The 9,901-nt window shown below is 37.8% G+C and overlaps 2 protein-coding genes across 2 annotated transcripts; one reads left to right on the top strand and one right to left on the bottom strand.

Moving 5' to 3' along the window:
• Positions 1-390: 390 nt before the first annotated feature.
• LOC144301566 (keratin-associated protein 13-1-like) lies at positions 391-888 on the bottom strand. The gene has a single exon (XM_077878682.1). The coding sequence runs from the start codon at positions 886-888 to the stop codon at positions 391-393; it is 498 nt and encodes a 165-aa protein (XP_077734808.1).
• A 6,264-nt stretch (positions 889-7,152) lies between these two features.
• LOC144301635 (keratin-associated protein 13-1-like) lies at positions 7,153-7,680 on the top strand. Its single transcript, XM_077878705.1, has one exon. It carries the CDS (start codon positions 7,153-7,155, stop codon positions 7,678-7,680), a length of 528 nt encoding a protein of 175 aa, XP_077734831.1.
• Positions 7,681-9,901: the final 2,221 nt, after the last annotated feature.

Consider the following 9,901-nt stretch of genomic DNA (forward strand, 5'->3'; position numbering starts at 1 on the left):
ACCAAAATTAGTGCACAGCCATTAAAATCTGAGCTTTCCAAAGCCCATGAACAAAAGCAATGATAACACAAATCCTAGTTGATGCATTACTAATAAATAACAACATTAACAGCATATTTGGATGGCACTGTAAAGATTTTATTAAAATAAAATCGTTTGACTTTCCATCTATATTTGGGAAAAATGCGAAATCATAAATTCTATCAACAATACCATTTAATTATTATTAATCTTGTAGTTTGACAAAGTTCTTCTATCAATCAAGGTTTCAGGGTTGATGAGGTAAAGTTGCTGGTGATCAGGAATTATTAGATAATTTTTTAATGTAGGAAATTAAGATAATAGGTAATCTCAGGACAGAACCTGTATTTCTCAAATGGATTTTGCTCTTTAACACACTAACTGGTAGAAGCCAGATCTACAGCATGGCCAGTAAGAAGATGAGCAGAAATTCCTGGAAGGAAAATACATTGGGTGATAGACACTGGATCCATAGCTCAGAGAAGGGAAGCCATAGACTCTATAACCCAGGGGTCTGAAGCCCTGGGATCCATAGCCCAGTGAGTAGCAGCTTCTGGACCCAAGGCCTACAGACCCAGGATAAGTAGTCCACCAGGGACTGCAGAGCATGGAGGTCCTTGGGCGGTAGCAGGATGTCTGGCAGGGGCTGGACACCACACACGATGTCTGGAAGCTAGCAGGTTCACAGCAGGTCTCCTGACAGCCATTGTAGAGGGAGGATCCCACCTGGCAGGTGCTAGGAGAGCAGACGTCAGTGCGGTAGACCAGGTTGCTGGGGTAGGATGAGCCACAGGAGGAGCTGGGGTAGCGCAGGTATCCCCCAAAGGAGCGGGAGGAGAAGTTTCCAGAGCAGCAGCTGTAGGACATGTTGGCAGGAGATGTGAGTTCAGCTGACTGACAGAAGATTCTGTGTTTGAATTTCACCTCTGGACTGGTGCATTTATATATTCTCAGCAAGAGGTGTGGTAACCTACATGGTCATCTTTTTCATAGTTGTGTACCCTCATTTACATATGTGTAACTCCGTAATCTCTGTAATTGCAGGTGAATAGTTTCCCATATCTTGTATTTACAAGTGCTATAATTTTGGTGTTACAGCCAAAGCCAATGAACTGCTCCTATGTCAGAAATACCATGAGTGTTTGACATTAATGATCATCCCATTGAGGCAGGAAAGCCCTTCCTTTCCTCTTGCCATAAACTTCATGTGTTTTGTTTCTGGCAGTAATGGGCACATACTTTTCTCAAATGGTAGGAAATAAGATATAGCTATTTTTCTGCTTTGTCAATTGACCAGAGCCATAATTTTGGCTTTAATAGGAACAGACTAAATACTGACCTTACTTGTCACCATGTTTTCTCATTTTCCAAAATTATTGTCCCTCCGTATCCACATTCTATTACACAGTATGTCTCAGAGGCAATGGAAAGGAAGGAAAATGTCAGCCAAAATACAAATTAGATATCATTGATGTTTTAAAGACATAGAGAAGCCTGGACATTTATTTGGAGACATGGTCACAATGAAGGACAGAGCTAAGATAGGGTCACAAGTGGAGATCAATTGGAGCCCTCCAGAGGAGAACCAAAGAGCTAAACAATATTGAAATGAGGGGAGAAAATAATTGGGTTTTAGGTTTAGTGTGTCTGATATAAGGCCTATAATCCTAACAGCTTCCCATCCACATGTATATCAACCCTGTGACTTTCCTTCTCAGATTTTCAACTGCAGAAGGCTTAGTTGACCAAGGGGCCCATGTGCTACAGTGCAGCAGAGATATTAGATAGGCTCTGTCTTGGAACACATGGGATTTCTCTGATGGCTGTTGGCTGGGGATTCCCCAATGGCCTTGGGGAGTTATAATAGTTTGTTTGGCTGCCTTAGGCACTGTGGTCAGCCTTGTACCCAATCTGACAGCTCTCGTAGCCTTCTTCACCCCCTATTCCAACTCCTCTCACAGACATTTCCCAAATGAAATTCTTATGCCTTTAATTCCATCTTGATGTCAAGCCAACTCTACTCATGTCTTCCATCAATTTTGGTAAATTCTCAGCTACAGTCTCTTCAAATATTATTTGTCTCACTTTCATCTCAATTTTTTCTAGATTCCAATTATAAGCAAAATATACTACTAAACTATGTTACATATGCTTCTTATCCTCTTTGTTGTCATTCTTTTTATGCTTTACTTTGAGAGTTTCTTTTTATCCCACCTCCCAATTCATCAATTGTTCAGTTTTGTTTCATCTCCTGATAAAACATATCAATTAAGTTTTACAGATCAGTTATTATATTGTAAATTTCCAAAATTTCTGTTGCATGACTTTTGGTTTTCTGACAAAATTCCCAATCATATCTTTACTTCCTTAAATATCATTATTCCTTGATAATCTCTCTCTATTTCCTATTGTTAAATTCTTTACATAGGTATTTTAATGTCTGATTTTGGAACATGGATTCTCTTCTGATGTACTCTTTTGTTTCAGTCTTTTCTTCTCATATTCCTATTATATATATATATATATATATATATATATATATATATAGTCCTATATAATAGGAATATATTAAAATACATACACACACATCCCAGAATGATTTACCTTCCTCCAGAAAGAATTTACTTATGTTTCAGGCAGGCTGCTAGGATAAGATCACCAGCATCCTAGATCATTTTAATCCAATCAGGGGTTGAGATCATTCAAATCTGGGCTTCAGTCCTTATGAAGAGCTGTTTATCAGCACTTCAGTTTTACCTCTAGGAATTGGCTCTCTAAGGTCTGGGATATTTGCCAGGATCTCAACTCTGCTAGATGCTGAGTTCCAATTTTAATTTTTTTTTTTTTTTTTAAGATTTTATTTATTTATTCACGAGAGAGAGAGAGAGAGAGAGGCAGAGACACAGGCAGAGGGAGAAGCAGATTCCATGCTGGAAGCCTGATGTGGGACTCCATCCCGGGATTCCAGGATCATGCCCTGGGCCAAAGGCAGACGCCCAACTGCTGAGCCACCCAGGCGTCCCTCCAATTTTAATTCTTAAGCCCAGTGAATTTCTGGAATTCTCTTAGCCTCTTGGTCACTATTTTAAAAATCAACATATAATTTTAAGGGAATAGCAACTCCAGATGTTGGTTCATTTCTTTTGACTTTAGCTGTGGCCCCTGTAGTACCCTTGGGATTCTGGAATACTTAGTATTTCTCTGAAGTTTTCAGAGATGATGATGATGGTGATGATGATGATGATGATGATGATGATGTATTTTCACTATATTTTCTATTCTCATTGAGAAGAAGGGTTCAATGTTTTAAGCCATGTTAGTTTGCTAATTTTACATAATTTTGAAAGATTTACTTATTTTTAAAATACACAGGAATGTTTCAAATAAGTGAGGACCTACAGAGGCCATTGAAAAGTCTTGTTACAGTAGTTTCACTGGTAGATGACAGCTACCAAATTTCAGGAAATTCAAATGCTATAATTGTGGATATCCAGCCTTTCTTTCCAATCCTGTCTTCCATTTCCATACCACATATGCTTTACATTGTGTCACAATACAACCTAAATTCACCACATGCCTTTATACCTTTCTGCTTTTCTCATCCCATTTTATCCTTCCAGATCTTATCTTTAATCCTTCCCATATTTATTGTATCTCTGCTTTTCTAGTAACATCCCATTCCCAACAGAAGCTGTCACAGCCTGTCTATCTGCCTTGAGTAGTCATCTGTAAACACTGAAGCGTACTGATTACCAGGGATATCTATAAAACTCTACCCAAAGACTTTTCCACTCCACAGGGGCTTTATGAGCCTGATGTGGGGAATTCTCCACTAAGATTGAGCCTCAGATGTCTGCAAATGTGCCTGGCTCACTAACACACCCCGCATTGCCTTCCTTCCATTGTCTGCCAATTTCCCACTCCCCTGCAAGTAATTTGCCAGTATCCCCTCCCAAATAAGCAACCTGCATTTGAATCCATGTTCCTGACCACTATTTTTGTATAATTTATAGACAAAATACATACTTGGATACCTTACTAATATGTTTATTGAGAAATCGTCAATTTTTCTCTACCTTATAAAACTTAAATGAAATGATCCCTAGGGAGAAATACCAAGAATATATTACAGAGAGAAATGTGCTTTAATATTGCTTATAGCACATTTAAGAAATGCAGCCATGATATCTTTGTCCGATGAATACATTTTCAAGAATACAGAATTTAAGAGTCTTCTAATCTATGTTGGATTAATAAAACATTTTGTGGCTATAGATAATAATACATAGTGAGTCAAGAGAATATTTAAATAAGAAGTATTGGCTTTTGCTTACTGAACCCATTTAAGTAGTAAAAGAAAGATCTCCAGCCTGTTAGGGACTGTTAATTTGAAAAAGAGTAACAGGTGGGTGCCTAAAGCAACTTTCAGCTATGGATGAGATTCTTTTGGAAACATGCCTCAAATATCAAAGCCATTTTGTTCATAGCCTAGTGATGGGACTCTGAAATCAAAAGACCAGAAGCCACTGGATGCACAGCCCAGAGTGATGAATTTTATGTGAAATGTAATTTTTTTAATTGTTGATAAACAATTGGTGGAGATCTGTGTTATATAGAACAAACAATATAATCATTGGAGCTAAGGTTAGGGAGTTAGTCCATAGTTGCGGAGTTGATAAATCCTTTTGAAATTTATACTAACTTAATGTTGATGAAGGTTTAGAAATTTAGAGGCAAGGGAAAAGCAGAAGAATGATCCTTGAACAAGGAATCTGGAATAATTGAAAACAAATTCACTAAATTTTGTGGTTACCTAATAAATCTATGCTCCCTTTCTAACTCATAAGTCTTACCTTCAAGATTATTTTACTTTTTCTAGCTTTATTGAAGTATAAATGACAGATAAGTTATATGTATTTAAAGGATACAGTGTGATGTTTAGATATAAGTCTAATTGTGAAATGATTATCAAAATCAAACTAATAAAATATTCACCATTTCACATGCTTACATTTTTTGTGCATGTGGTTAAAACACTTAAGATCACCTTTCTTAGCAAATTTTAAGTATACAAAAATGATACTAACAGTTTTACTAACTACAGTAATCATGTTGTGCATTAGAACCCCAGAATTCATTCATCCCACATAAGTGAAATCTTATATTGTCTGACCAACATTATTTTAAAGAATTGTGTTAAAAGGGAGAAAAACTGGGGAAGTAAGTGTCCACAGTATTGTATCAACAGGACACTTTACTTACTTGCTGAGACACAAAGCAAGGAGCAATTTCTGTTCTGTTGAAGAACAGAAAATCAAGGACTCAGCAAGTAGCTATTTGGGTTCATTTACATCTTTCCTCAGTCCTCTTCCTTCTGGAAGGTCTACATTATGTTACTTTTAAAACTGCTATGAATTTTGTTTAGAAAATCCAATACTTTTAACATTACTGTTGTGACTTTACTACAGTTTTATTTGTAAAATAAGAATATTTTGCTGTCAGCCATGATAGTACATTCTCCTGGCCCTATAATATTATTCAACTGGTTTTATTTATTTAATTAATTTGTTTATTCATTTATTTATTTTTAGAGGTTGGGGGGCAGAGAAAAAGGAAGAGAGACTTCCACATCTAAGGTGGAACCTGACATGGGACTCAATCCCACAACGCTGAGATCATGATATGAGCTGAAATCAAGAGTTGGATGCTTAACCAACTGAGCAACCTAGGCACCCCTAGTTTACTTATTTTTATAACTGATTTTACCTTAACAATGAACTTAGAAACAGCCAGTTGTACTCCAAGAATAAGATAAATTATCAAACTCTTTGAAAAACATTGAATCTATAATTAAGCAGTGGCAAAAAAAAAAAAAAAGACAAAAAAATAGAAAAAAACAAACTTAGACACAGAAAAAATGAAATTAAAAATGGTAGGGAGATAGAGTTGGGGAGGAGAAAGACAAGGAAGTGGAGAGAGAGAGTTCCATGTACCCCACGAGGAAAAGGGACCTGACAAAGAAACACTTAGGCAGGAAAATGTGGGGTGGTACTAGGCTATGCAAGTGCCAGAAAATCATGGCACTGTGCAGTGAAAAGCTAAGACATTCTAAGACAGTAGAAGCCTGGATATTTATAAATGTAGACGATAAAGTGGATAATACATCAAGCTTCATAAGATATACTAATTTTGAAGAGTTCTAATTATAAAGACATTAGCATGGCACAGATCATCATTTAAGAGTGCTTTAGAAAAAAAGGATGAAATCTCAGCTTTCTCTGTTCCTCTTCCAGCTGTTTCCTACCCTCATCAGACTAGTGTTTTCTTCTTGACCACCTAGAGATAGACCTAGATTGATCTTCCCTGGGACTGTTTCAACTGAGCCCTAGTGTTGTCACTTTATACTTAGATGTGTGGCAAGGTGTCTGTCAGTGTCTAGCCATCTCTCTCCCTCTTTGTTTTATCCATTTTTTGTGTCTCTTTATTGGACAAGAGATACACTGGGTAACCATTACTTGGTGCATTCTTTCTTAGTTGCTGGCGTAACAAATTACTGCCAATAATTTTGGAGCATGGGAATGTATGGTGACAGGGTGGATCATTCCAGGAAGGCCCCATCCAGGTGGAAACTATGTCTCTGATCCATTGTACCAGAAAATAAATAAATAAATAAATAAATAAATAAATAAATAAATAAATAAATAAAATCTCATTCCCCACTCTTGGGAGGAAAGTATCCATCAGAAAAACCAGATGTTGTTACACAGGAAGTACATGCAGGTCGCATAAGGCCAAGGAAAAGCTGTCCTGGTTGTGGTGCTTTCCTCAACATGATGGGATGAACATTAATGCCACATAATCACGGCATTTCTGACATAGGAGCAGTTCATTGGCTTTGGCTGTAACACCAAAATTATAGCACCCGTAAATCCAAATGCAGGAAACTATTCAACTGCAATTACGGAGAAGACTATTGAGTTACACATATGCAAAAAAGTAGATTCAACATAGGAACCATGATTCTGTAGTGTGCCACACCCGTGGCTGAGAGTATATAAACACCCCAGTCCAGAGATGAAATTCAAACACAGAATCTTCTGTCAGTCAGCTGAACTCACATCTCCTGCCAACATGTCCCACAGCTGCTGCTCTGGAAACTTCTCCTCCCGCTCCTTTGGGGGATACCTGCGCTACCCCAGTTCCTCCTGTGGCTCATCCTACCCCAGCAACCTGGTCTACCGCACTGACGTCTGTTCTCCCAGCACCTGCCAGGTGGGCTCCTCCCTCCACACTGGCTGTCAGGAGACGTGCTGTGAACCTACCAGCTTCCAGACATCGTGTGTGGTGTCCAGCCCCTGCCAGACATCCTGCTACCTCCCGAGGACCTCCATGCTCTGCAGTCCCTGGTGGACTGCTTACCCTGGGTCTGTGGGCCTTGGGTCCAGAAGCTGCTACTCCCTGGACTATGGATCCAGAAGCTGCTATTCACTGGGTTGTAGATCCCAGGGTTTCAGACCCCTGGGTTTTAGAGTCTGTGGCTTCCCTTCCCTGAGTTATGGATCCAGATTCTGCTGCCCAACCTACTTCACCTCTAGGAGCTGCCAGTCATCGTATTACAGGCCAGCCTGTGGCTCTGGCTTCTATAGATTAATTTGTTGAGGGTCTGGGTGCTTTTGAGTATTGACCTCAAAGTCTCTACTCAGTATAGCCATTGTTTTCATTTCCAACAATTACTAAAGTTCTTTTATTTCTAAACCTTCAGTTTCTTGCTGCACTGACTTTTGGCTGACTCTGAACTCAATTAGTAATATCAAATTAAGACCTAAATTCTGTACTATTAATAGAATGTATACTATTGGATTTTTACTGAAAAGCAATTGAAAATGAAAATTTTAATCTAATAAATTGTTGTAATCTGGCATTCAAATATATTGTTCATCTCATTTTTATTATTATCATTTGCCTATAGTTTTTGTATTTTATGGATTTGGGAGATTATGATACAGATCAATATGACTCTGAGACTGGGTTTGGGCACATACAGTATGATAGATTTGAGCAAATTTCTGTTGATTTTGGATATGTTTCCTGTGGGGAGTATTCATTTCCTGGAGGTCCATATTTTGCATGTCTCAATGTCAGTGACACTTGCCTGAGAATAAAGGTCATGTATTTTTGCTGATAAAGGGAAACAAGTAAATTGGTACATAAACTAGAAATGAGACAAGAATATGATATAATTTATAAGGTGAGGTTACACATCAATAAACACATACCTCAAAGTCTAGCATCTGAGTGTGGATTTTCAGCAGAAAAAAGATGAGCCTTAACTCCCAGAACAGAGGCTATGTATGCTCTTAATGATTAGTCTAAATGCCCTGATCCCGACCTGCCATAGGTGAAATGTTCCTAAGCCTTACCAAAAAACACATGCAAGGTTTGAAATGATCTTAGGTGGTGATAGCTGGGTTAAGGAAGTATGTATAACCTCCTGATGCTTCTCCAAGTTTCAACCTTTCAAGCTAAGAGCAGCATATCTGAGCAGCATTAAACAAACATTTATGTTGATTAGTCTCAGCCTTGATCTTTGTCTCCCCAAAATAGAACTGAGGTCAAGAACTTGGGTGCAGGTGGTTTACTTGGTACAAGATCCCAGGGAGTGGGTTTGGGAAATCATGGAAGGTTAGAGAATCAGAGAGGAAAATCTCATAAATGACCATATTTCTGTAATTAATATTATAGTGGGCAATGGGGACTCAATCCTTCTGGGCCCTTTTAGGAACATATAGAATAACTCTCAGAATAATTTAACCCAGGATCTGACCAATAGATACTGCAGAAGCATGTATCTATCATCTGTGGTCTCTCTCATTGGTTCAGTGTTGTCCCAGATATATGTTAACTTCACTAACTTCACTGTGCAAAGGAGGATTCACATAGGCTCCATTTGTTTTCCCGGCTGTGACCTCAGAGAAGCTCAGATAGAGAATGAAAGAAATGCTGTGTTTGGGAGGACAAACTGTCTATGCAAAGAGAGTTGAGGTCTGTGTGAAATTGTTCACCATAGCTGTGCCTGGGATCTGCCATGAGAGAATGAGGATATAAGGGAGGCCACAAGAGGTATCAGATATACCACTTTCATTTAATGCTCAAACATCCCTGTGAGAAAGATAAACATTATGTCTTATAGACCTTTCCAGACATAAGGGAATAAAAGCTCAAAAGGATTAGAAGCTTGCCAAAGTTTATAAATCAAAGATCTTATAGAATCTGACCTCTTGAATCTATCTTTTATTATTATTTCTGGATTTTTTTTTTAATATGCAACTCTTTGCTTAACCAAAGAGTACTCAAGTACCTCTGGTACTACAGAAATTTCTTTATATGAATAGGCTTCAACCCCAAAAGGATCTCATTTCATTAGCCTGATGAGTAGTATCCAGAATAAAGAGTAGGAATGAAACAAATTTAGAAGAGTGTGAAGGAAGGGTGAATTAATTTCATTTGAAAATATTTATATTAACTATAATACCTAATACAAGACTGAGAGAGAAATATTTGATTACCTTTCAGGATGAGATCCCTGGAAATCCTGAGTGCTGTGACAAATCCTATATTTTCACTTTAATTATTATTATTAGTGTCACATCATGATATTCCCTTCCACAATACCTAACACTATGAACAAAAATAATTCTTTAAAAAAACCCTCTCACATCTCACTTGGTATATTCAAGTTCAATATCAGAACCACAAATTAGAGATGCTCAGCTTCTTATTAAATTTTTTTTAAAATAAAGTAGAGTATAAGGACGATTCTTATGTAACTTGACAGATTTTTAATTTCCCTTCAAACTCCCCCACAGCAACACTGTCACTC

Source organism: Canis aureus, chromosome 30, assembly GCF_053574225.1.
Source record: "Canis aureus isolate CA01 chromosome 30, VMU_Caureus_v.1.0, whole genome shotgun sequence".
NCBI classification, from domain to species: domain Eukaryota; kingdom Metazoa; phylum Chordata; class Mammalia; order Carnivora; family Canidae; genus Canis; species Canis aureus.